The sequence below is a fragment of the Furipterus horrens genome, unplaced genomic scaffold (genome assembly GCF_987537825.1).
Source record: "Furipterus horrens unplaced genomic scaffold, mFurHor1.1.pri manual_scaffold_11, whole genome shotgun sequence".
In the NCBI taxonomy this organism is placed as follows: Eukaryota; Metazoa; Chordata; class Mammalia; order Chiroptera; family Furipteridae; genus Furipterus; species Furipterus horrens.
This window is the reverse complement of record NW_028327181.1, coordinates 5,473,416-5,499,672: the sequence shown is the minus strand read 5'-3', so window position 1 is coordinate 5,499,672 and position 26,257 is coordinate 5,473,416. Positions and strand designations below refer to the sequence as shown.

The window sequence follows — 26,257 nt, the reverse complement described above, 5'->3', positions numbered from 1 at the left end:
TAAAATACATATAATATTTGCCACTTAAACCATTTTAAAGTCTACAACTGCTACTCTTAATTACATTCATAACACTGTGTAACTGTCACATCTCTCTAGTTGCCAGACTTTTTCACCATCCCAGACATAAATTCTGTACTTATCAAGCAATAACTCTCCATTTGTTCCCCGCCCACAGCCCCTGGTAACCTCTAGTCTACTTTGCATCTCTGAATTTGCCTATTTTACATGTTTTATATAAGTGAAAACATACAATACGTGTCCTTTTGTGTCTTGCTGTTTCTGCTTAGCATAGTGTTTTCAAGGTCCATTCATGTTGTAGAATGGATTGATCCTTCATTTCTTTTCAGGGCTGAGTACTATTCCATGGTATGGATATACCGTTATTTGTTTATCCATTCCTCTGTTAATGGACACTTGAGTCATTCCCACCCTTTTGCCTACTGTGAATAATGCTGCTGTGAACATTTCTGTACAAGTGTTTGTTCCAGCGCCTGTTTTCAAGTCTTTGGCGTATATACACCTAGGGAAGGAATTGCTGCGGTCAGATGGACATTCTACGTGTAATTCTGAGGAACTGTCAACTGTTTTCATAGTGGCTGTACCAATTTATAGTCCCACTGGCACTGTGTAAGGGGTCCAATTTCTTCACATCCTCTCCAACACTTAAAATATATATATATATATATATATATAGCCATGCAAATGGGTGTGAAGTGGTATCTTATTGTTTTGATTTGCATTTTTAAATGACTAATGATGTCAGGCATTTTTTTTTCATGGGCATATTGGCCATCTGTAGATCGTCTTTGGAGCAGTTCTTTGCCCATTTTAAAATTGGGGTTTTGTCTTTTCGTTGTTGAGTTGTTGGAGTTTTTTATGTTTTCTGTATTTTAAACCCTTATCAAATTTGCAAACATTTTCTCCCTTTCTATGGGTTGTCTTTTCACTCTCTTGTCAGTGTTTGTTTTGTTCTTAAAAAAATAGTTTTCTTGATGAGAGGGAGAAGAGAGAGAGGAGAGGAGAGGAAAGAGAGAAAAAGAGAGACACACAGAGAGAGAAACCTATTGATTGCCACCCATACGTGCCCTGACTGGGAATTGAACCTTCAACCTCTTGGTGCATAGGATGGTGCTCCAACCAACAGAGCCACACCAGCCAGGGCTTGGCAGTGTTTTCTGATACAAAAAAGTTCTAAGTCTTAAAAAACGATTTTATTTTTATTTTTAGAGAGAGGGGGAGGGAGGGAGAAAGAGAGGGAGAGAAACATCCATGTGTGGTTGCCTCTCGCACGCCCCCAACTGGGGACCTGGCCCTCAACCCAGGCCTCTGCCCTGACTGGGAATCGAACCAGCGACCCTTTGGTTTGCAGGCTGGTGCTCAGTCCACTGAGCCACGCCAGCCCTGGCAAGAGTTCTAAATCTTAATGAAGTCTACTTTATCTCTTTTTCTTTTGTTGCTTGGGCTTTCTGGAGTCAGATTTAAGAAACCAATGTGAAATACAAGGCCATGAAGGTTTTCCTCCAAGTTTTCTTCTTATAGTTTTATGGTTTTTAGCTCTCAAAATTTGGATCTTGGATTGGAGCTTGAAATGATTGTTGAGTTAACTTTTTTTATATGGTATAAGGTAAGGGTCTAACTTCATTCTCTGTGTGTGTCTTTCTAGTGTCTTGGCATCATTTGTTGAAAAGACCATCCCCTCACCATTGAATGATCTTGGTGTCCTCATTGAAAATCAATTGACTATAGATGTGAAGATTTATTACTGGGCCCTCAATTCTATTCTATTGGTCTATATGTCTATACTTATGCAAATATCACACTGTTTTGATTACTGTAGCCTTGCACCAGGTTTTGAAATTGGGAAATGTGAGTCCTCCCACTTTGTTTCTCTTTTTAAAGGTTGTTTTGTCTATTCTGGGTCCCTTGAAAGTCCATATGCATTTTAGGATGATTTTTCCCCCCATTTCTATAAAAAATACCATTGGGATTTTGATAAGAATTGTCTCGAATCTGTATATCGCTTTGGGTAGTATTATTGTCTTAATATTAAGTCTCCCAATCCATGAACACAGTTCCATTTATTTTTGAGGATCTTCAGGATTAGCATTTTAGTAGGGGATTCTTAATAGTGGGAATATCTACAGAACTCAAAGACCTGAATCCCTCGTGGTCAAATCTGAGATCAAAGGGAAAGACCTGTTTCTGGAATATACAGCATAGAATGGCTTCAGAAATACCACAGTGGATCAATTCAGTAGCAACTGTCTAGTGTCCCCAGGCTGCTGGGAAGCCCCATGAGAAGAAAACAAAGCTGTTTTAGAGCCGTGGGCCGGCTTTTCCCTCTCTGCTCCTAGGGAGTGTCCGTGAATGCCACGTGGGACCAGCAGGTTGCTTAATGATGCCTCATCGCATGGACCAGGATTCAGAATGAACCCCGCCTCCCGTGAGCGCACCACGGGGGCTTAAAACATCCCTCTCCTTTTCCAGGACTTTCCTGCTTCCTGCTCTGGCTAACTTTGTTCCCTCTGACACCACCAGGTGGCAGTGAAAGCCGGGCTGCGAAGAGCGGGGCGCGGCAGCACCCAGAAGATCAGGCGCAAGGAAGAAGGAGGAAGATGCAAGGAGGACTGAGAACAGAGGACGCGGGATGTGAGCAGGTCAGACACGGCTCCACGTGGATGGTGTCCCCCCCCTCGCCCCCTGGAGTCGCACCTGCACCCTTGGCAGCCTGGGGTGCTGACGGTACCTCCGAAATGGCCCCGTGCAAGTGGGTGGCCAAGCTCAAAGTACCATGAAATTGTTGGAAAACTACTGTTTTCCTTTAACAGTGGGAATGGAGGAAGCAAGGAGGAAGTTATGGAGAGCAAAGAACTACCAACCCTTCCCCTCCTTCTCCCTTCGACTTCCTCCCCGTTGAAGACCCTGCCAGCAAGCCAGGAAGAGAACCTTCTCCCGGATTATAAACTTTTATGATAAGCCGGGAATCTCGTAAGTAAACTGGTTTTCGGAGGCCTGCGAGCCATTCTAACAAACTGTTGAACCTGAGGAGGGGCGGGGGAACCCCGATTTATAACCCGTGGGTGAGAAGCCCTGGAGGCCCGGACTTGTGGCTTGGTCTGAAGGGGTCACTGAATTATGGGAACCAAGGGGTAGGTCAAGGACTTCACTTTCAGAATACGGAGAGAACCCCCTTCTGAAACTTGAAGGGAAAGGAAGGAGCTAATTGAGAGACTACGGATGAGAGAAAATGTGTTTCAGGAGGCAGGTCTTTCAGAGGGAGCGAGGCGAGGCATTAAGAGAAGGATGGGGCAGTCTCGATGTGAAGAGGAGCTGGAGCAGCGAGGGAAGGAGCAGCGGGGAAGCATGGATCCCGGACACACTTTCGCACAACGGGTTCTTCAAAAGCGATTGCCAGGTGACGTCTAGAAGATTCTTCTTCGGTCTAGGATGCCACGACTTCTGAAGGAGAACATCTCATTGACCATCGGATGTACATCGGCCCCACAGCTTCCTGGAGTCTGTACTGTCTAGAAAGGAAGAAATAAACATGTGGGAATAATACGTGTCCTAAGCAGTTAAAACCATTGGTTAACAGAGTTGGGGGTGCAGGGGAGAAGGAAGTGTATCTGAGATGGTAACCATTACCAGGGATACTTTGGGGCACTTGTTGACAGTGCAGATCTTGATAACTAAAGCTAACCCTGGAGTGGCGTGGGGGTTCCTTTAAGAGCAGGTGATTTTGTCCCCCACCCTATGGGGCAATGTCCTGAGACATTTAATGGTCACAACTGGGTGGGCAGAGACTTGGGATGCCGCTCAGCATCCATCATGCACAGGACAGAATGAGCTGGCTCTCTGACCCAAGATGTCACTAGTGCTGAGGCTGGAGAACCCTGCTTTGAAAGAACCTTGAGGAAGAGCTTGGTGGGAGAACCAAGTGTACCTGGTGGCAGGTATCTTGGTAGGAGGGGCGCCTGGGACAGGTGTGCAAGACACTCTTGGTTGCTGACCCAGCCCCTCTGTGGAGCCACTTTTAAGTAACAGGTAGCCACATGACAGTCTGGACAGTGACGTACAAGAGGATTTGCTGGATGAAGCTCCTGATAAGATACTCTTGGGTAGGCATCTTCCCCTTTCTGTTCTTTCTGCCTAGAGCGTGGACCTGCCACCTGGAGGTACAGAGGCAATGTCTGGAGACGTACATTGTCACATAGTGGGGGCAGATCTACTGACAGGTAGTGGGTGGAGACCAGGGATGCTGCTCAGCACCCCACACTGCCCGGAACAACCCCCAGCACAAAGAATCACCCAGCCTGAAATGCTAACAGTGCTGCGGGGTGGAACCTGTTCATGGAGAGGCCACCATGGAGCTGTTGGGAGAGGCCTGGCTTGCCTGCCTGAAGACTTCTTATAATGGGAAGAGAAAAAAGAAACACAATTGCTTAAGGTCCTGAGCTGGGCTGTCATCTATGGCTGAATAAATTCTAGTTGCTACAGCGGGAGAAGCTCTTGGATCTAAGTCTGTCGCAGGGAAATCTCCGGAGACCACTTCCTTTCGGTTATTCTTACCGGCACTTTCCACGACGGCATGGGAGCTCCAGTTCCATCTCTGAAGCACAGAGAACAGGACAGCCATTCGGTGGCTTCTTGTGCTAGAAGATGCCAGCTCCAACGATGCCCTCCGCCCACGTCGCCGGTAGGATCGGCTGGGTCCAAGATCACAGGCCTGGGAGAGGGTTGGAAGGCGTGAGAGGCTTAGAACCAGAGACCTCAGCGTGGGGGACCCATCTCCCTCTCAGCCATACAACCATGTGTCCTTATCTCTGAGGCGTCAGGAATTCAAAGGTACCAATTCTGTGCCAGGGAATTTCCGGGAATCAAATTATATTTGCCAAACATGTTCTGAAAGCTTCTAATTATCGTAGCCAGGAAGGCATCCTCCATGCCAGGCCAGCTGAACTACGATGTGTAACGGGACCAAATATAATGCTGCTAAGTCGGCTGCATCATGGTAGGCAACCCAGCGTACTGTTCCCTCGTTCCTCTCCTCTGTCCTTTCTCAATACTCCTTCCTTTTCTCCCTTTCCTTTCCTTTGGCTTCCAGTGTTTTTGTCCCTTGCTGGTGGCTCGGAGCAGATAACTAAGATTCCTCTTAATCCTTGAAGAGTAAAGGTTTTATGGGATGCAGGTGTGAAAGGGTAGATAAAACCCGACTTAATAAACAGCCTGTAGGATAAATGGGCCTCTGAATGACATGTTACTGCTCAGGGACACGCTTGCAACACCTGTTAGACCTGCTAATGAATCCACACTTTTCCTTCTGACCTAGAGAGACGAAGGCCACGCAGAGACCTGGAGCCTGGGTCCTTCCCTCTCTGTTCCTTCTGGATGACATTTTCTCCCGCCTCCCTAGGGTTTTATCCCGGGAGGCCTTGGGAGGTTCTGTTGGTTAGCACCCCCCGACCCCCCTGCACTTTCACAGGAGGATAATGAATCAGGACCCACGGGAGGAGAATCCAGGTCGCTGAGGTAGTAGTTGGAGGGACTCAGGTCCAGAAAAGGTGGGCGGTGGGGTCAGGGCACCTGGTTCTCCGGATCTGGGTCAGGAGGAAGTGCTTCACGATCTCGTTCTCGAAGTTGTAATTGACCGTCCAGAAGATGCAGAGCTGCTGGTACCGCGTGACCAGCTCCAGGGCTGTCCGGAAGCCTTCGGCGGTGTCAAAATCCTCCATCCCGCTGCCCTGCTCCCAGGCGTAGATGGTGAGCAGCTCCAAGGCGTACTTGGGGGGCAGAGACCCCTTCTTCTTCAGTCTCCTTGCACACTGAAGGAAGAGAGGGGTCACCAGATGATGCTGGTCAGGGCAGCGGGCAAGCACTGTGCATTCAGGACTCCCGGAGTCACAGCAGGGAGCCGCGTCCTGCGTGGGTGGGGCTGCTCAGGGCGGTCTGAGCAGGGCAGGTTCGCAGGTGTCCCTGTAGCCCCTCAGAGGCAGCACCCGCGGGCTTCTCTGTGGTGCTCTGGCCAGATGACTCCCTAGAGCCCTACTATGGCTGCCACTTTCTGACCACCCACTGTGTGCTTATCACGGGGCCGGGCGTGTGAGCCTGTCACTCCTCATCTCCCCCACCACCCTGCAAGGCGGGCATTATGGCTGCCATGGCAGATGAAGCCACGAGGCGCGAGGCAGTGAGGTGACCCACTCCGGGACACCCCGTAGCCTTGAGCCCTCAGAGCACCCCGGGCTGGGTGTGGAATGATTTCCCCCATGTTCTGGGCTGAGAACCACAGAGCTCAGTCCTCATCGCAGGGGGCAGGGAGCTGAACACAGAAGGGAGACATCTCAGGCAAGAGCTGACATCGTGCTGGGTGTCTGCCGTTGTGAAAACACGCAGACACTACTGTGCACGCGAGACATGACAGACGTGAAGGCGGGCTCAAGAATCGTCTAGAAGATGCAGCCCCTTGGGCCGAGGCGGATTTCACGGCGGGCGCACCGGGCGCGCGCCCTGGGCCCCGACTTCTGAAGGGCCCCACAAAACCCCAACTTGACACTTTTTTCTAATGACACCAAGTTTGGTTTCATGACTATGCTGCATACAATGTGGTTAACAGGTATTTTTCTTTTCTCTGTCTCTCTCTTTTTTTTAAGGGGCCCGATGTTTTCTTCTGCGCCCAGGGCCTCAACCGACCTTAACCTGCCTCTGCCCCTGGGACCACGTGCAGCCGCGACCTGCCTTCCAGGTGAGCACCTGCGCCTGTTACTTATGGGCACCGAGCAGCCGGAGAGCCGGGCCGGCAACTCGGAGGCAAGCAAAGCCCACGTCAGTGGCCTTCATAGGCAGGGCAACCTAGCCTCCTGCAAGATTCCTTGGGTGTCAAGCAAGGGCCAGATAAGCCCCAGTGGCAGCTTTGAAGGTAGGGGTGCTCCACGCCCGACACGTCTGAGCCCGGTTAGTGATGGGCGACCCCCACAAGGATGCTCAGGATTAAGAAGCAGGCAGGTTCCTTAAGGCAGCGGAACCCCCAGCGTGGGAGAGCGCGGGCGTTCGGAGCCCATCATACTGCTCACTCTGTACCTGCTTGTACCAGTGCTTCATCAGGCGGATTAAATCCTTCAGTTTGGTGGGCCGCGAGACCACGAAGTCACGCTGCAGCTCCGTGAAGCAGGTAGAAAATTCTCCCTCCGCGAGGTCCACGCTTTTATACAGAGAGATGAGGTCAGTGTAGACGCTGGGGCTGGGTCTCTGGCCAGTTTTCACCTGACCTAGCATGGCGGAGATATGTTTACATGAGGCCTTAATATGTGCCGGAAGTGACCATTTTCAGAAACATCTGTGACCAATGTAACTTAATTCTGAGAAATTACTTTCAATTCTGTTAGTGTCTGTCTAAGATATTGGCAGCATGTCTCGAGGAACGTGGTGTGTAAACAAATGACATGGTGTATAGGAGCACCAGTAGTATTATTAAAATATTATCTGGTTTTGCGTTGGCCAGTGTGGTACCCGTCAGCCAATGGGGCTGTTTGCATTCAAATTAATTCAAGGGAAATCAAATTAAAATCTTGATTGCCCAGGTGCACTAGCCACATCTCAAGCTCTCCACAGATACACAGCAGAGACCGAGAATATTCCTATATCACAGAAAGGCCTTTTGGACCGCGCTGAACAGGAATTTGCTAACTGTGGCCCCCAGGCTAACTCTGGCCTACTACCTGCTGTTGTAAGTAAAGTTTTATTAAAATTGGCATCCCATTAGTTAGTGTATTACCTATAACTGCTTTCAGGCTACAATGGAACAGTGGCGTAGTTGTGACAGATACCGTATGGTCCTCAAAACCGAAAAGATTTGCTATGTTGCTTTTAAAAAAAAATGTTAACAAACCCCCAGTCTGTACTGTTATTTGCTCTTTGAGACACTGAGGTCCCTTTAGAGTTTGGATGGAAGGCACCAGAGTCTTCGTGATTTGGATTTGGAAACTGCCTGCAATAGCCCTGGTTCCTCTTAATACTTCTTTATGTTTCTGTCACCCGTGAATTGAATTTGTAAGGGACAGTTTTGCCTAAGATTGAAGCTGAACACCCAGATTTCTTGCCTTTGTTTCAGAATTCCTCCCACAGTCTGTTCTTTCCTTTCCTACACTGATCCTTGAGGCATTTGATCTATAAATGGGTGAGGAGCTCCTGTGTACCTAGTTCTTTAATAGCTATTGTGAATGACACCACGTGAGAAGAACATGTGAGCCCTGGCCATCTTGGGGTGCTTAAGTGAGGAGTGAAATATACACAGACGTAAGGGCCAGTAAGGTCCCCCTCACCCACAGGGCACACGCTCTCCGATCCCATGCATACTGTGTATTCTCCTATACCTAGAGACCTCACGCTTCTCTCTGGCATGTCTGCATGGCCAGTATCACTGCTCTCGTGCTTTGGGGACATTATGAAGTAAAATTAGGGTGACTTGAACACAAGCACTGTGACCCCATGGCAGTCAGTCTGATGACTGAGGTGGCCGCTAAGTGACTAATGGGGTGCGGGGAGGAGTCCGTCCCGTCCTCGGCTGGATGGAACGGGATCTCGTCATGCTCTTCAGAACAGCCTGCGGTTTAACACTTATGCATTGCTTATTTCTGGGATTTTCCATTCCCTATCTTCCGACCATGGTGGATCACAGGGTCTGAAATCATGGAAAGCGAAACCGTGGGTCAAGGCTGGGGACTCCTATACCGCTCCTGTTATTAACGCCACCCGTGACCCATTGTTGCATAACGTGGCTTTTCCTCCGCCTGCCCCCCCCCCCCATCCCTCCCAAAGCTAAGCTATGGGGAGTCTCACCCAGCGCATTAAATGCTGGCAGCACGTCGAAGTCAACACTGTCGCTGAGCTCTCTGGATTTCAGAGAGAAGCTCAGCACCCTGGGCACATTCCATTTTGAAATCTCAAGCTTCACTTCAAACTTCTGCTCGCGGGCTTCCTGCCGCTGAAAGGCTTCTAGCCGTTCTCGGACTCGCTTGATGATGTCACCTCTCTCAGTTTTCTGGGACTCGTAGCTTCGAAGCGCGTCAACAAAGAGGACGATGTCGGCATCAGAGCCCGTCTTCAGAGCCGTGCCTTTGCTGGTGGACCCGCCCTGGTGAGCAGAGGCGCACTGAGACCCAGCGTTCTCTAGCCCGTGAGCCCCTCACCCCCACGGGCCCCCACCGGTTGGACTAATTAACAAGGACCCCCCCCCCCCCCCCCCGCTGCCCCACGTGGATTCCAAGCTCGGGTCCAGTGAAGGGTGACTCCAAAGCAAACTGTTTCATTTTCCACACAAATAGAATCACAGGGTCCCAAACATGTCTCCTAAGGCGGATTTCACTTTGGATTCTTGTGACCAGAAAGAAATCCACCTGGATGCCCTCATGATGTTCAAGGCTCTCATCTGTTCCCTGAGCCATCCGTTTTCTCCTGCAGTCTGGGCATTGTTGGGCGAATTTTTGTAATTCAGATACAGGGGTTGGCAAACTCCTGGTCAAGGGCTTCTCCATTTCCTTCCTCCTTCCCTCCCCCTACGCTTCCCACCATCCTTTCAACAGCTCGGTAAACATGTAAAACCCGTTCTTAGCTTGCTGGCCCTGCTTTGGCAACCCCTCCATGGGCTGCCAGATGCGTTCTGTCTGGAGTAGCTCTGTCTGTAGGCACAACTCCTTCGCTGATGGGCAGTAAATGCCTGGCTATGCAGGTGAGGGACGAGAGGAGGATGTTCTGTTTGTTTCCTGTCTACAGATCCTCAGTTAATCCCTGTTTCAGCCCAATTCACTCACACAGACAGAGGGAAGAGTATCAGCCATGGCCTCTGGGCCACGGACAAGAAGGATGCCGTCCACTGAGTCTCTAGCTCCGTGGACGGGAGGAATCAGTCTCCAGTCACTGAAGCAAGAACAAGGCTACTCTTTGGTTCAAGAGACACCAAAGTCAGAACCTGCAGTGGCTTGAGCAGTCCGCGGCTCCCCAAAGGCATGCCTGCTGGGAAAGTGCGCATGGGATCTTATTGGGAAAAAGGGTCTTTGTAGATTTAATTACATTAGAGTTCTGTGGGCCCTAAACCCGAAGACAGAGAAGGGAAAGGGAGAAGGCGGTAGGAAGACAGAGGCAGAGATCTGAGGGGTGCAGCCAGAAGCCGCAGCCCTGCTCAGGATACCTGCAGCCCAAGGGCGCTTATGGAGTCACATGTGTTGTTGGTGACGTGTGCAGTCCATCAGCACCACCCACCCCGCAAACCAGGAGAAAATAACAGTCCAGATTGGGGTTTGTTAACATTTTGTTAAAGCAACAGAGAAAATCTTTTCCGTTTTGAGGGCCACGCGGTATCTGTCACAACTATGCCACTGCACCTGCTTGCCAACCTTCCAGCTTCCCTTCCTCATCCTTTGCCCTTCAGCCTCTGCTGGGGCGTGAGCATCACAGAGTCCCAGAAACTGCTTAGCATCCTCTAGCCACAGCCTTTGAGAGAAAGACCATGCTCACCTTGACAGACTTCTGAACCTTGATAGTCGAATGCCGGAAGCATTCTTCCTTGAGGAACGTGCAGATGATGTCCACAGCTTTACGCATCTGATCTAGGAACGTGTCATGGGGCTGGAGAAATAACTTGATGAACTTATCCAGATGGTGGCCTAGGGTCTCGTGGAGCGGCGCTGGCTGGGGAAGGCGAAAGAACCCCACTGTGAGGAAGACTGCAGTCTGGGGGTCAGGACGCCCCCCAATCCCACCCCAAAGCATGACAGACGTGAGCTGGATTTGGAAAGCCCCCTCACCAGAACATCCCAAGATGGTCCAGGTGACTCTTTCAGGCTGGGAGAAGACAACCAGAGTTGAGCTTCTTCCTTTAGCAGTTCCCAGCACATCTTATCTTTGCTCAGGTTATTGGTCGGGTCAGTTGGGTCCAAGATTACCGGCCTATGAATTCCATTAGATTACAAAAAAAAAAAAGTCAGTTGAGCTGCTTGTGGGAGGAGAAATCAGTTTTGGGGAAAGAGGCCTAGACTGGGCTTCTGGTGAAACCTAGATTTTAACTCCTGTAGTTTCTCTCAATTGCTGAGCTGCTTGGTCCAGCCTCTCTGGTCCTGTGCTCTCTGCTTGACAGAGATGTTCCATTAATTATGTAATAAAAGGGTCTCCTCCTGCTGACCTTTCTTCTCTCTCAGCCTCTTCCTTCTAGAAGGGAAAGTACCCCTCAAGTGTTTGTTTTGGGCATAAAATGTGATAATGGTTTGGAACGTGAAAAGTATTGGTCAGGTTTCACTCCCTTCCCTGGACCTCTCTTTGCCTCCTTACCCAATGCTGCTGTCATTCTTGGGGTGCATCCTAGGCTGGGAAGGATAGGGCTGAGCTTTTCTTCTGATGGGGAACAGTCTGGCATGCAGATGAAGAGGTAAAGCGAGGGGCCATGGAAGCTTGGTACCTTGGGGATCGGATCTGGCTCAGCACAACGTTCCGGACAGTCCCATCCTCAAAGTTGTAGTTGACTGTCCAATAGACACACAGCTGCTCCTGCTGCTCGATCAGCCCCAGGACAGTTCTGATGCCTTCAACTATATCAAAGTCTTCTGCCCTGCACCCCTGTTCCCAGGCGTAGACCGTGAGCAGCTCCAGAGCGTACGAGGGCGGCGGCGATGCGCCCTTCCACTTCATCTGGCACTGTGGGAGAAAAAAGGGGCAGTGGATAATCTGGGGACCCAGTTCCTCCCACTCCAGGAGTCTGAAATCAAGAAACCAGATGTCTATAAGAAGTCCCTGTTCCCAACCAGGGACCAAAGGGACACTGTGCCTAAAGTTTGACAGACTAACAATATCAATGATGACAAGGATGTGGAGCCCCTGAAAGTGTCACACATTGCTGATGGCCGTGTCATTTGGTACAAATTTTGGGGAAAACTACAGATGCTGCTCAACTGACAATGGGGTTACCTCCTGAGAAACCCACTGGACGTCGGAAACATCACACGTAAAAACACATCTAATACAAGTAACCTGGCAAATATCAGAGCTTAGCCTAACCTGCCGTAAATGTGCTCACAACATGTACAGCTGGGCAGCAATCTTGAGATTTGTCTCAAGAATCATTGCCTTCCTCTTCTTCTCACCAGAAGCAGGAAACAGATGGGTGTTTTGGAGACAGGATGGGATGTGAAAACATGAAACCCAGCACCCCCGAAAGACTGGCCACACAGCACACCGCAGAGTAGCGGTCGTTTACCCCGGTGATCCTGAGGGTCCCGGTGAGACTGGGAGCCGAGGCGCGTGGCCACTGCCCAGCCCCAAGGGAGAGTATGTACCACATATTCTCAAACCAGGAAAAGATCCAAGTGTGAAATATGGTTTCTGTGGAGTGCCTATCACTTTCCCACCATTGTAGCAAAAAAAAATCCAAAGTCAAACCGTCACAAGTCAGGGCCCGTCTCTATTTGGCAGTATTTCCTAAAATTAACTATGTACATAATCCTCACTGTGTACACATACATGCACACACATATATGTCATGTGCACATGTAGACACACGTATGTTTTCATATACATATGGATAGATAACCCAGCAGTTCTGCTCCTGCATCTTGACCCAAGAGAAAGGAGTGCTTTAATTCACGAGAACACATGCAGGGGAATATCTGTAGTCACCTAATTCATAACAGCCCCAATTTGGAAATGGCCCAGACGTCTAGCAGCGGTAGAATGGATCGATGTGTGGTATAGGAATACAACGGAATAGTATGAAACAATGAAAAATGACTGTCACGCGTACCAACACGGACAAGCTTCTCAGACGTGATGGTGAACAGAACACGGCAGACACAACACACAGTATGATTCCATTTCTATCCGGGGAAAAACAAGTTAATGCATCCGTGGCGACAGCTGGTAGGTGAGTGGGCCATTTGGGGGAGTATTACCTGGGGGGGTGCACTTGAGGAAGACTCCTGGGGGGCAGGAAACGTGCCCTCTTTTGATCTGGGTGTTGCTTAAAAACCACACAAACGTGCATTGAACTGTATACGTAAGATTGTTGTATTTAACCAGATTATAAGTGATCTTGACCGAAAGGAAATGGGGGCTAGCCAGAGATGTACAATTTGAAACGTACCTGTTGATACCACTTCTTTACCAAGAGGATCAAATTCTTCAGCCTCCTGGGATGGTTGTTAAAAAAATTCTGCTGGAGTTTTGTGAAGCAGACTGAGAATTCTCCAGGGCTGGCTTTTGTCATATCCAAGGATCTTTTGAGCTCTCGGTAGACCCAGGGGCTGGGCTTTTCACCTAAGCCTGGCATGAAAAGGAAAAAGAACTTCTGGTAATAATCCAAGTGATTACCCACCTCGAAGGTTGGGTGTGGCTGGATAGCAAACGGCTCCCTCCATGAGAGACGAGGTACGTTTGCACCGAAGCTGAGGGGTGGTTTGCCCTGCTCAGTAATAAAACACAGTCTACAATGACCGGCATGCCAGTGTGATGGAGCCGGCTTGAGACAAGATCAGCAGAGCTACACAGAGGAAACGAGAAACACAATGATCAGTGAAAAAAGAGGAGCCTCAAATTAGTAGGGAAGAGACGGTTTCTTTGAAAGATGGCTTTGGCCTCCACCTGGAAGAAAAGCAAGCCAAGGGAGAGAAGGAAGTGGGTGATATATGGAGCCTGCTGCCTCGAGCCATCTGGGTAGGGTTTTTTCTCGGCTAGACAGCAGTGGAAAGGCCTCATTTTCATCACATACCACTCTGGATACTTTCTTTAAAGATACTTGCATTAACGATCTTTTCATAAGGTATTTAACTGGGACCTGGGAGGCTAAGGGGCTCAGGTCCTGACTCTTCAGTGAATTTAACTGTGTGACCTTGGGCAAGTCACTTAGCCTCTCTGTGCTTCAGTTTCCTTGTCTTGTAAAATGGGAATACTGCTACCTCACACGGTTGCCATGGGGAATTAATTAGATATAATGCCCCCAACTGGGGACCTGACGTACTACCTAGTCATGTGTCCTGGCTGGGAATCGAACCAGCGACACTTGGCTGGAGGGCCGATGCTCGGTCCACTGAGCCACACCAGCCAGGGCTCAATAAGGTAGTTCTTATTACTTCTCTATACCCCTGGCTGGTGTGGCTCAGTGGATTGAGCGTCGGCCTGCGAGCTAGGTGTCGCTGGTTCGATCTTCCAGTCAGGGCACATCAGAGAAGGAAAACTCTGACTCCAAAAAACCTCCGCTGCCTTGCGGCATACCTCTTCAGGGGAAGGGCTAAGGGAGTAAACCCCGACAGAAAATCCAGAGCCGGAGTCCCTAAGGCGGTTCGACGTTGTAGTCAACACCGGCAACTCCTGCGGCGCACCTGAAGCCAAGCTGTATTGACTCCGTCTTTCCCTTGGATCCTTCAGCTGCGAAGAGAGGGGGGGTCAGCTGCATGGGCAACAGCAGACCCTCCATATCACCCTGCCCAGGCTCTGTAGCTTCAGCTTCACTGGAGAGGACACTCCAGCGTCATCGCAAGATGTCGATTCAACACGGGAGGAGACAGATACCGTGTCACTCCCGAGTCGGACTGCACAGCCATTCTCGGCGGTGCAGATAGACTCTTAAGAAGCTACACCATCGTCTCTCGAGACGGACGGCTGCAGACGAATGTCTGTAAAGCATCTAAGGTTCTTGAAGAAGCTGCTACAGTAATACAAAATCATATCTATTAAAGGTGGTTGATTTGTGGGGAAAAATGCAATGGGAAGATGGCAAAAGGTCACAGAATTTAATCAAAGGGTTTCCATTCTCACAAGCTGAGCTCTACTGTTTATAAATGTATTTAAATAAACAGCCAAGAGAGGGGAACCGCCTGTTCTTTTCATTCACCCCAATGAATATTTGCCGACTTCTGACTATTAGCTAGGCATGGTCCTGGGCACTGGGCACACAGGAGGTTGAAGGAAAGAATATTCTATCTTGCTCGATAATGGTAATTATACTGCAACATTTGGGGGGTGTTTATTCTGTCCCATGCACACTTATCACATACAGTGATATATACAGCAGTCCCTCTCTATATCGCGGTTCACTTATTGCGGCCTCCCTGCACCGCGGAATTTAAAAAAAAATTATATTTAATTGTTTATCGCGGATTTTTTGCTCTATCGTGGGATTTTGCGGTACTGTGTATGTATGCTATTAAAGTGACATAGGTTTAAGAGTGTAGAATATGTTTAAGAACATAAGTAGTGTTTATAAAAGTGTGGAAAAGGTTAATAAGGGAGTGGGAAAGGTTAATAAGGGACTGGGAACGGTTTATAAGTGTGTGGGAAGGGCTTATAAAGCCTTAAAATCTATATAAATACTAAAGTAAATGTAAGGTTCCTACTTCGCGGATTTTCACCTGTCGCGGGGGGTCTAGAATGTAATACCCGCGATAAGGGAGGGAATCCTATACAAGCCTCACAAATAACTTACAGATGAGGAAACTGAAACACTAAGAAGTCAAGTAAGTTGAAGAGTCTTGCTTTGGGTCAGACCCCCCAGGGAGAGAGCTGGGGCCGCACAGGGCAGGGGAGAAGGTGCAGAGCTGAAGGAAGTCTGCCTGGACTGGTGTGGAGAGTAAGCCAGCTTAGTTAGGCTAATATTTATTAAAGAAAGTAATTGAAAATTCCCCAGTAGGTTACTTTTCTCAGAAGGCGACTATCGTTTCCTTCTAGAGAGGGATCTTCGTTGGGAGCGTGCAGCTCCAGAGTCTAGAACCTTTTCTGCAAAGTCAGTGAGGAGGTAGGGGAGCAGCCCTAGAGAGGAGAGTGAGCCCAGGGTAGGAGAGACCTCCTCTCCTGAAGGCCTACAGTCTCCCACTTTGCAAATCACCAACGCTGTCTATCCACCACGCCTTTCTTTGACTTTGCTCTCTCAACACACCCCTCCAGAGCCATACTCCCCCATCACGCACCCAGGAGGGCTCACCCAGGGCGTCAAAGGCAGGCAGCACGTCCAACGTGACGCTCTGCGATTTTGTGGACAGCTGGATGGCGAGCCCGCCGCTGGGCCTCTTGATCTCCACCCTGGCTGCCAGCTTTCTTTCGAGCAGACAGGCTCCCAGCCACGCGGAGATTTTGTTGAGGATTCCGTGTTGGCTTTTCTTCTTCTGATCCTGGAATTGTCCAAGGTCACTGGTGAAGATGACAAGGGTACCATCGGAGCTGCCCCTTAAGACTGTTTTCCGGCCATAGGAGCCACCCTGCCAGCGACAGAGAAGCGGGTGTGAGACTTTGGACACTTGTGTGTGGGGGTTGTGGGGCTTCCCAGTAGGCAGTAGTATTTTTTAACTTGAGCAAAAGCCCAAAATGTCGCCATCTTCTTAAAGCTGAATGGCAGGTGCCCATTTGTCCACCCAAAGACCAGGATGCCCACAGCAATACTTTCAGACGAGCCCTGCCCTGGAGGAAACGCAAACGGCCACCAACCCTCAAATGCACACCGGGGGTGTGTCCATGCAGCGGAATACTCTGCAACAAGGAAACGGTACGCAGAACCTGCCCACGACGACAGGCCTTCTGTCGGCACACGCTAGAGCCACACAGTGCATGGCTTCTTTTGGTCTGGTCTGCGCAGCTGCTTGGCCCATTTCCCAGAAACGCCCCCCGTCCCAGACAAACCGGGACGGTTGCTCATCTTACATTTATACGAAGTGTAAAAACTGGCACGACTCACCTCTGCTGTCAGGAGACTGGCTGCCTGCAGTTAGGGGCAGCGCCGGGACAGGGAGTCCAGGGGCTCTGAGGGGCTGGGAATGCTTTGCTTCTTGATTGGGGTGTAGGTTACACACGTCCGTTGTTCATGGCAGTCCAGGCAGACTGCCCATGAAGCTCTGTGCACTTTTCTTTTTGTACACTTTATTTTAATTAGAACAAAAGTTAATATGGAGAGGCAGGATGGTGCCGTGGTTAAGAGCGCATGCTCCTGCCTGGGCCTAACTGCCAGCTCTGATTCCAGCTATTAAATAACTTCCCTGTGCCTCAGTTTCCTCACCTGGGCCAAAGCAGGAGACACCAAGCATCCAAGTGTCTTTATTGCTGAGGCTAGTGGGTGTGTGGGAGGGCAGAGGCTAAACAGCACTGTGCTGCAGAGAAGTGAGTCTCCAGTGCCGGGGAGCATGGGGGTGGGGGTGAAGGATCTCTAACCCCCTCCCTACCCTGGGGTTCTGGCTTCTTCCCAGCAAGCACCCTTTCTTCCCCAAAGGGCCAGAGTCTTCAGCCTCAGCCCTGGGGTTTTTGCCCATAGCACCATCTAACTGGTGAGAGCCCCCAAAACCCTCTTGTTGGAAAACCACGGAGCAACTTTTGGGGAGTTTTACAGAAGTCTTTTAGCCTCAGTTTACTGCTCTGTAAATGGGGAAGACAGAAGCAGTAACAGTGAGTAATTGCAGCTAATTTACTGAGGACTAACTATGTACCAGGCCCTGTACTAAGGACATGATATGCTTACCCCTCATAACTCTTACAGATGGGTATTATTCTGCTCCCATTTTACAGGTTCAGAGACTGAAGCACAGAGAGTTTAAGCAACCTACCTCGGATCACACAGCAGTGCAGTAAGGTGTGAAGCTGGCTCCCAAGCCTGTGCTCCTAAACTCTACGTCTCGTCCTCTCACTCGAGGGGGGAAGGACAAGATGCCATATGATGCACCCAGGGCCTGACACACAGTAGGTGCTCAGCACCAGGTCCCTCTGCCTTTTGGTGACCAGAGAATCTCCTGGCTCCCAGAAGCCCTGACCCCAGCCTTCCACTCACTTTGGCCACATCTACCACCATGGGGAGTTCGCTGGCTTCCTGCAGGGCGGTGCAGATGGTGCCCACAGCCTTGTCGATCTGTTTCTGACAGTCCTCAGAGGGCCTCAGGGACTGCTGGATGTACTCGCCCAGCTTCTCAGCAGGCACTGAGGTCGCAGTTGTCGGACAGGCACTGAATAGCCTGCTTTGCATCATTCCTGCTGGCTGTTGAGGTGATGGCTAACGGCAGAGCAGGAAGCAGAGGAGAAAGCACAGCTCTGGGTGGAGAGCCTGGATGGCGACAATGGCAAGAGCCAGGAAACTGAAACTCACCGGTTTGCCCAGCTGACTTCCTCAATCCCTGTCCTGCCCGCCCCGCCCCTCGGCTGCCTTTCAGCTGTTCCAGAGGAGGAGCCCTCAATGTCAGGCCTGCTCCTAGCTTCTAAGGGCGTGGTGCATGCTAGGCCTCTCTTCTGCCTTGACTTCCCCCTGTATAAAATGGAGTTAACTGTGGTACCTCTCTGATCAGGTGAATGCGAGAATAAAATAATACCTACTAGGTGATCAGAACAGGGCCCGGCAGATGGGCGCAGTTCTACAAGTGTTTGTTAAGTGCATACCATTTTATAGGGGGCAGAGGTTGTCCCTTGAGGCCCTTTTCCCTTCTTCCTGTTCCCAGGGATCTGAGAACTCAGACCCAGTGAGCGTGGTGAGGGGAAAGAGACCCAGAGAGGTGATGGACTTGCTTAGGGACTCACAGCAATACAAGGGCTGAGCTGGACTCGGGGGCCAGAGCGGCCAGTGGGCGGGAGCTTCTGTGTGCTTCATTATTTTCTCAGCACCCATGGAGACCTGCAGGGCCTCATCACTTACCCAACCCAGCAAGGACAGAAAACAGGCTCAGAAGCACACAGGTCAGAGGGGCAACTCCTGAGCCCAGAGCTATGAAAAGGAAACTCCAAAGCAGACCTCCCCAAGGCGTGGGAAGAATAGAGCTCTTCTCTGCCATGATGATGAACTTTGTATGTCAGCCTGACTGGGCCATGGTACCCAGATATTTGGTCAAACATTATTCTGGATCTTTCTGTGAAAGTATTTTTTTAGATGAGATTAACATTTTGATGAGTGGGCTTTATCTCTAGAATGTGGGTGGGCCGCTTCTAATCAGTTGAGGGCCTTCATGGAAAAAAGACAGACTTCTCTTGAGAAAAAGGGCATTCCACCAGCAGATGGCCTCAGGCTGGAGCTGCAACATCAGCTCTTCCCTGGGTCTCCCTCCCGCCAGCCTGTCCGGCCGTGCAGAATTTGGACTGGGCAACCCCCATAATAGCATGAGCCGTTTCTTAAATCTCTAGATCTAGTTCTATATATACTAATGGTTCTGTTTCTTTTTTGTTTGTTTCTTTTTTCTTGTAGAACCTTAACTACTACACCTGCTCATTAAGGGTCCTTCCTTCCCTGCCCTTACCCGACTTTCACTGTAGCACCCAGAGGTTGGCTGGGCAGGAGCCAGAAGGCTCCTTTTTCACGTGAACACACGGAGGCTCAGAGAGGTGGAAACATTTACCCAAGGTCACACAGCTAGTAAACTGTCAGGTAAGGTTCTGACTCCATACTACCTGATTCCAACATCTGTGCTTTATTTAGCATTATTTTTTGAAGACTTGATTCTGAAGTAATTTGAAACACTGAGAAAATGTACAAGATGAGTACAAAGAACTCCCTTATATCCTCCCCCAGAATATCGTCCATTTGCCCCTCAGTCTGTACACACATCTTATCGCTATGATTATTACTAAGGAATTTGAGAGCACGTTGCAGATATCATGCCCCTTTACTCTTTCTAAAAAAATACTTAATTTTTTCGAGGAGTTTTAGGTGCACAGCAAAATTGGGCAGAGTGAATTCCTATGCACTTCCTGTCCCCACACACGCATAGCCTCCCCGACCAAGGTGGGACATTTGTTACCATTGATGAACTCACATCAACACATCGTAATCACCCAGACCCCTTACTCTTAAATACTTGCATGTGTAACACCTAAAAACAAGGCTGCTTCCTCTGTGTCCCCTGGCCTCCCCTCTGGCGGGCGGGGGATCCACACCCTCACCCACCCAACAGACATTCACAGTGCGTTATGCTGGGGTGCTGTCCCGGACACTGCCCCTCGGCCCTGGGCATTTACTCCTCCTTGTGCACCATGGGGTAGGAGGCGAGATATTCACTTTTCAGACTCTCCTGCAGCCAGCGTTCCGTCTGTAATTTAGATTATTTTGAAGGAGGGATGCAGGAGCCCAGCTCCTGCAGCCCTGGCGGCGGCCAAGTCCTGGGAGATATCCGTGGCTGCTGGGGTCCACGTGAGGCAGCGGGCGGGGGGGGTTGGGGGGGCAGCTGCAGTGGCGTGGGCAGAAGTCGCAGCAGCTCCCTGACCTCTGATCCAGCCATGCTGGTCTAACATTGGAAATAATGGTCCGGTGGGGGCTCCAGCTCCCTCCACTGGTCCGGGGGTTTAGATGGAATCCCTTTCCCCAGCCAATTCCCGGATTGCTTTCTGCTTTCCGTGCCGATCCTTCACTAAGAGGGACACTGCTATCGGGCTGGAGGTCAGGCCTGGTGGGTGTGCGCTGGGGGGCAGAGACCCGGAGGGAGCTCTGCCGCTGTCCTTGGACGTCTCCTGGGCAGGGCCTTGCACGATGGGGTGGTCCACACCTGAGCACCCAGTGCGTGGAAGGCCCTGGAAGTCCGTGGGAGGGGCTGTCTTACACACGCCAAGGTTTGTACATTCCTCCTCTCGCCAGCCCCCTCCCACTGAGTAGTCAGGGTGACTGTGGCTCAGAGAGGCGGCCCTTATGGCGCCTTTGTGCTGATTAGCGGTGGGGCCCTTAGGAAGGGGGTAGATGGTAAAGAGGTCCCTGCGGTGGGCGAACCCAGCTTGGTAAGCAGACGATAACTACGCAAAGATTGGTGATTAGATTGCCTCACACGCCTGCTGTCCCCAGCGCCTCAACTCTGTTCCACACCCCACGGCCCCCAGTGCGCAGGAGATGCTCAGAAAGCAGCGAGCACATAAATGAGGTGTAAACCCCGAGGGTCCTGGGAGCCCCTCCCTCACCGGCACCTCCCAGGGCTGCACAGCAACCCCTGCCGTCTGCAGAAAACACGGGGCCAGGCTGCCTGTTCCCCACGTCCCAGCCTGTAAGTTCAGAGGGACAAAAAGATTCTGGTTGGCAAGATAGCCAAGATCAGGGGTTCTGGAGTCCAGCTGCCCTGGATCCAATCTCAATTCAGCTACTTTCCAGCTGTGTGACCAGAGGCGGATGGCTTACTTCTCTGAGCCTCGGTTTCTTCATTTTCAAAATGGGGACAATAACAATGCCTGATCCGATGGTTAAATGAGAGCAATGATGCTCAACGCCACCTGCATGTTAGAATCACAAGACCCAGCCCTGGGTATCTGCAAGTTACAGCCTATGACTTAGCCATTGCATTCCTAGGTAGAAGTCCAACACACATGTATGTGCACTGAAATACAAGGCCGTCTACCACAGCCCTCCGGGGAGCAGACCCAGAGTGGAGATGCCCCAAATACGCATCACACGTAGAAGGGAAAACATATGGCGATGAACCCACACAATGGAAGACAATGAACCACAGCGACATGCAACTACATGGATGAATCTCAGAGACTTAACTTGAGAAGGAGAAGACAGACACAAAGATACATGCTGTGTGATTCCATTGAAATACGATTTTAAAACAGAACTGAAATGATAACAGAATGGGGTTACCTTCAGGAGGAGCCCAAGGAAAGCCCCTTGGGGCCTGGAACATTCTGCCTTGATTTAATGGGGGTTTCCCAGGTGTGTTCCCTTCACAGAAAGTCATCAAAATGTGTTATATGACAAAACATTTAGTATGTGTCTAAGAACACCCCCAAGTGATTCTAATTTGCATCTGGGCCGAATCCACTGAATTAGGAAGTTCGCACGTAGCACGTGGCTTTGGCCCTCAGCAGACACGACCTGTTTTATCATGGCTGATTGCCTCCCCATGGCCCAGGCCCAGGAGAGCAGGTGGTGGGGTGCTAGGAGGTACCTGGGTCTCTCAAGCTGGGGAAGCAAGAACTTCTTAACCGCAGGATCCTTGAAGCTGTAGTCGGTGGTTCAGGAAACACGCAGGTGCTGATACTGCTGACTCAGGCCCAGGATGGGCCGGAGGCCTTGGGCCAGGCTGAAGGCATCTTCTCCACAGCCTTGCTCCCAGGTGAGGATGGTCAGCAGCTCCCGGGGGTAGGCTGGGGGCATTCCCCTGCTCCCCTCCAGTGGGCACACCTGTAAGAGGACAGGGCCGGGGGGCGCAGAGGATGAAAGGGAGGGGACAGCGAGCTCTCTGTCGAATTTTGCCGGATCTCTTGGTCTCTGGGGTGGAGACCCAGCAGGCTGAACCTGGGATGAGATGCTGTGTCCCAAGCCCATTCCAAAAGCCACCTGGTGTTTCTCATCTGCCCTGACTGCTGGGGCTTCAGCAATGTGCTTGGCCCATATTGTGGTAGGGGGAGGAGAGGTATGAGATTCCAGCCCCCAGGAAGGGGGAAGCAGTCAGGTCAGGCCAGCAGGGAGACTGAGACTGTTCTCCCCCAAGTAAAAGCACGGCAGAACCTGCCCAGGGGCACAGAGCAAGTCCACGATTGAGCAAGAATTGGCGTGCAGGACTTCCTCATTCCAGACCTGCTTTAGGAGGCGTGGTCCAAGAGAAGGACCAAGCCCTGTGCCTTAAAATTTGGGGCAGCCTGTTCCCTCTTCTCTAGTCACAGGCTGGGCACCCCATCCCCAACACACAGTAGTCTATCAGCATGCATGGACAGTGCAGGGGGCTATTCCTGTAGCTGGGGTAGGAGCTGTACAAACTCTGCATACTTCATATTGTACATAAAATAGTCCAGGGAGCTTCAAAACCTGAAATATGAAAAGAACGTCTTAAAACCTTTTGGGAGGAAACATGGGAGAACAATTTTAGAAAGTCAGAATAGGCAAAACTTCTTAAACAAGACACACAAAGCACAAATGGCACAGGAAAAAGATGAACACAACTGATTACATCAAAATACAAACCTTTTCTGTGACAAAAGGCCTGTAAACGAAGGGAAAGTGTAAGCCACCGATGGGGAGACTAGATTTGCATTGTGTTAACTAAGTAAAAATCAGCACCCGCAATATATAAAGAGCTCCAACCAACCAACAACAAGGCGGCTCACCCAGTAGAAAATAATGAACAAATTATTTGCACAGACAATTCCCAGAAATAGGAATGGCTGCTAGACAGAAGGAAGTATTCCTGGGGCTTGGGTTTGACATTGGAGCTGAGCTTCCCTGTGGATGTCTTCTCAGGAGGCAGGGAGGGGAGTTGTGGACCAGAAGGGAGGGTCCTTTCCTCCCAAATGGTCAGGCAGGCCCCAGAAGCTGGGGAAGAAGTGCAGCTTCATTCCCAGGAGGTTAAATAGAAATGATGCTTCCTGCTGAGTCAGGAATCCTACAGCCCGGCAATTCCTTTCTCCTGGAGGCTCCCTCAGGCTAGACTAAAATACCACTGCACATACCTTTAATTAATTGGAGCCATGAGAGAAGAAACGAAGCCAGAGAAATATAAGGCAAGGGGTCCTGATTCCTTAGCAGTAATTGCTAATCTTCTTTGAGCACTTACAACATGCCAGGCATTGTGCTGAAAGTTTTACACGAATCCTCTCATTGGATTCCCCACTGAGATCCTATAATTCTTCACCTCATTTTATAGCTGTGGAAACTGAGGCACAAAGAGGTTATATCACTGGAGACAGGATTGGAAGGCACAGCCGGGTGACTTTACAGTGTGTGCCCACCTCCTCTGGGCCTGGTTGGGAAAAGTAAACACTCTCCATAACTTCCTAAGTTCCCGACATCACTTATTTGCTGTGTGGCTTTGAGTGGGTTACTGTATGTCTCTGTGCCTCAGGGTCTCTGTTGGTAAAATGAAAGACAAGACCACCAGACTTCATAGGTTTGTTTTGAGGAGTTCATGAGACAAAACATGTCAATTGCTTGGAGTAGCTATTACGACTAATAACAGGGTGTGTATATAGGCGTGGGAGAGTGTAGCCGTCAGCCAGGATATCAAAACTCTGGATAAATTCAAGATAGCTGTCTCCCAGAACATCATGGTAAATGATCATATTAATATCAATAATAATAATTATAATAAAAATAAGAATAGCAAGCACTCATATAGCCCTATCATGTGTCAGGCACCGTTCTAAGTTCATTACATGTATTAACACACACAGTCTTTCCCAGGACAAATTACTATTGTCCTATTATTACTATCTGCATTTTACAGATGCAAACCCAGAGGCATATTATTATATTAAATCAAGGAGAGTGCAAAAATTACATCAATGCTCTTAAGACAAAATACAAGATTTTGCAGGATGCTGGTGCCAGGCATGTGTCCATTTGCCTCCCCACGGCAGTATCTATGGAAGGGCTGAGCTCACTCAGCAGTGGCTGAAGAAAGTCTCCTCAGTTGTCTGAGCAAGGGCCAAGCATCGTGGCTCCAGGGCCCCGGATCCAGGAGGAACTGGGCCTTTTTGGTCCTTGTCTGGTCCAAACCCAATAGTTTTAGTCAAGAAACTGAAGCCCAGAGAGGGTGGCCCAGGTCACACAGGAAGCTGGTGGCAGGACTGGAACCGTTAGCCCTGTCTTACTCCTGATGATCTTGCCGCACCCAGGAATGGGCCAGGCAGGCACCCCTCACCTAGAGCATCAAAGGTGAACACCAAGCTAACATCCATCCAGTTTTCTGGGTCTCTGGTTGCCAGTTGAAACTGGAGGACCCCAGACGTGTCCTGCTTAAGAATCTCAAGGCTCAGACCAGGGGCTGAGCGCCCACATCTCCCCGAGGATCTCTGTGTGTCGCACACCCTGGTCCTCATAACTCTTGAAGAAGTTGAGGAAGACGACAAGTTCAGAATCACAGCCACCCCTCAGAGCTGTGCCCCAGCCAAAGGAGCCTCCCTAGGAAGAAAAAAACAAGCAACCCCCCCCCCCAAAAAACCCCCACAAAACAGTAGTCTGCACTCTCCAATTCTAGTCCCCACAGAGGCTGGCAGGCGAGTGGGCTGGGTGGGGACTGTGGCCACACAGCTCCTGGCATTCAAAGCCACACAGGAATGTGGACCAAGGGCAGCCAGGTCTGAATTTCCAAGAAAAGCAATTTTTATGTACCAGTCCACAATTTCTAAATGTTGGCAATGAACTATACAAAAATTAAAACTGTAGGGGAAACAAATTCTGGTTTGCAGAACACATGTTCACGACCTTTGCCTGGGATCAGTACAAAGCAGTATATGTAATTTGAATATGAATTTCTGAGACCATTCTCATCAGCGTTTCTTTCCGCAAAGCTGCCAGCCTGAGGAGTCAGGAAGGACAGGCACATTATTCAGGTCTCTGCTCTGTGCCTGGCGCTCTGTCAAATGTCTGACACCTGTAATCTCGCTGCCAACAGGCGGCAACCGTCAGAGCAGTACAATGAGCCACACTAAGCGCAGTGAAGTAACACGGCCAGTAAGAGGGAAGAACCAGGGCTCCCTGGGGCACCTTCCTACCCAACGGGGATCACCGCCCACCCCAGAGCTAAGCCAGCTCATTCGCTGCCAGCCCCTCGCCATCGCACTGCCCACAAAGGGCCAGAGCGCAGGGGAATGTCATAGGCTGAGCATTTCTTTCACGCACAGCACAGGGTCACCTCATTTAACCTTCCGCACAAGCCTGGAGGAAGGTACTAGGATTGCTCTCAGTTTACAAACAAGGAAACGGAAGTGCAGGGAGGCAGCCGCTTTCTCGGGATCCCCGGGCCAGGAGCGGCAGCGCCGGGATTCGAGGCCAGAGAGTCAGGCTCCAGACCCACGTTCTCCGGCCCCCACCCCAATAAATTAATTCACTTAAAACACAGTTCTTATTATGGAAGTGTGCAAACCTACACAAAAGACGAGATGATTTTAAAGATGTCTTTTTGCCACATTTGCTCGTTTGTTGGAGGCTTTTTTCCCCGCCTCTATGTGATTTTTTGAAAGAAATTCCAGCCAATGTGTCATTTTACCCACATATGCCTTCACGGGCATCTCTGAAATGGCGATTCCCCAGCGTGAGCAGCTGTGCCCCCGGGGACATTTGGCAACATCAGGAGACATTTTTGGTGATCACAGCTGACCAGGGGAGCCCCTCTATGTGGGCCCTGGGGGGGTCCTGCATTTTCTCTTCCACCGCCTTTCCGTTGTGTTCAGATCTCCTCCGGGAACTCCACCCTCATCTCTGCTGACTAACTGGAGCTCTTCTGGGTTTCAGTTTCATTTTCCCAGCAGGAAGTTACCCAGAAAGTGGCCTTATCTCTGGGGAGCTCAGAAATATATGCCTCAGGTGCCTCCCTTGCTATCATGCCTTACAGTTGCTCCTCTGTTT

At 50.2% G+C, this 26,257-nt stretch overlaps 1 protein-coding gene and 1 long non-coding RNA gene across 3 annotated transcripts; one reads left to right on the top strand and one right to left on the bottom strand.

Annotated features, from left to right (window-relative positions):
- Positions 1–2,590: 2,590 nt before the first annotated feature.
- OAS2 (2'-5'-oligoadenylate synthetase 2) lies at positions 2,591–18,091 on the bottom strand. Its single transcript, XM_090292428.1, has 11 exons — positions 17,786–18,091; positions 15,959–16,232; positions 13,127–13,305; positions 11,450–11,685; positions 10,803–10,944; positions 10,513–10,686; positions 8,839–9,133; positions 7,081–7,268; positions 5,587–5,825; positions 4,573–4,729; positions 2,591–3,530 (listed from the first exon to the last, which is right to left on the bottom strand). Exons 1-11 carry the CDS (start codon positions 17,978–17,980, stop codon positions 3,426–3,428), a joined length of 2,184 nt encoding a protein of 727 aa, XP_090148554.1. The 5' UTR covers positions 17,981–18,091; the 3' UTR covers positions 2,591–3,425.
- LOC149996826 (uncharacterized) lies at positions 2,591–19,095 on the top strand. Of its 2 annotated transcripts, XR_016514246.1 has the most exons (5): positions 2,591–2,660; positions 2,832–2,991; positions 6,654–6,745; positions 7,612–7,726; positions 17,527–19,095. It is a non-coding gene; the product is annotated as an uncharacterized LOC149996826 (long non-coding RNA). The 2 variants fall into 2 exon arrangements; XR_016514247.1 differs by lacking the exon at positions 7,612–7,726.
- Positions 19,096–26,257: the final 7,162 nt, after the last annotated feature.

What these genes read in the sequence shown, in the direction of transcription:
- OAS2 (XM_090292428.1), bottom strand. Translation starts at nt 17,980, where the DNA reads ATGATGCAAAGCAGGCTATTCAGTGCCTGTCCGACAACTGCGACCTCA. An exon ending in TGGTGGTAGATGTGGCCAAA is followed by an intron (nt 16,233 to 17,785) that starts GTGAGTGGAAGG and finishes TGTCGCTGGCAG; the next exon opens with GGTGGCTCCTATGGCCGGAA. An exon ending in GCCAGCATTTAATGCGCTGG is followed by an intron (nt 7,269 to 8,838) that starts GTGAGACTCCCC and finishes CCGCCATGCTAG; the next exon opens with GTCAGGTGAAAACTGGCCAG.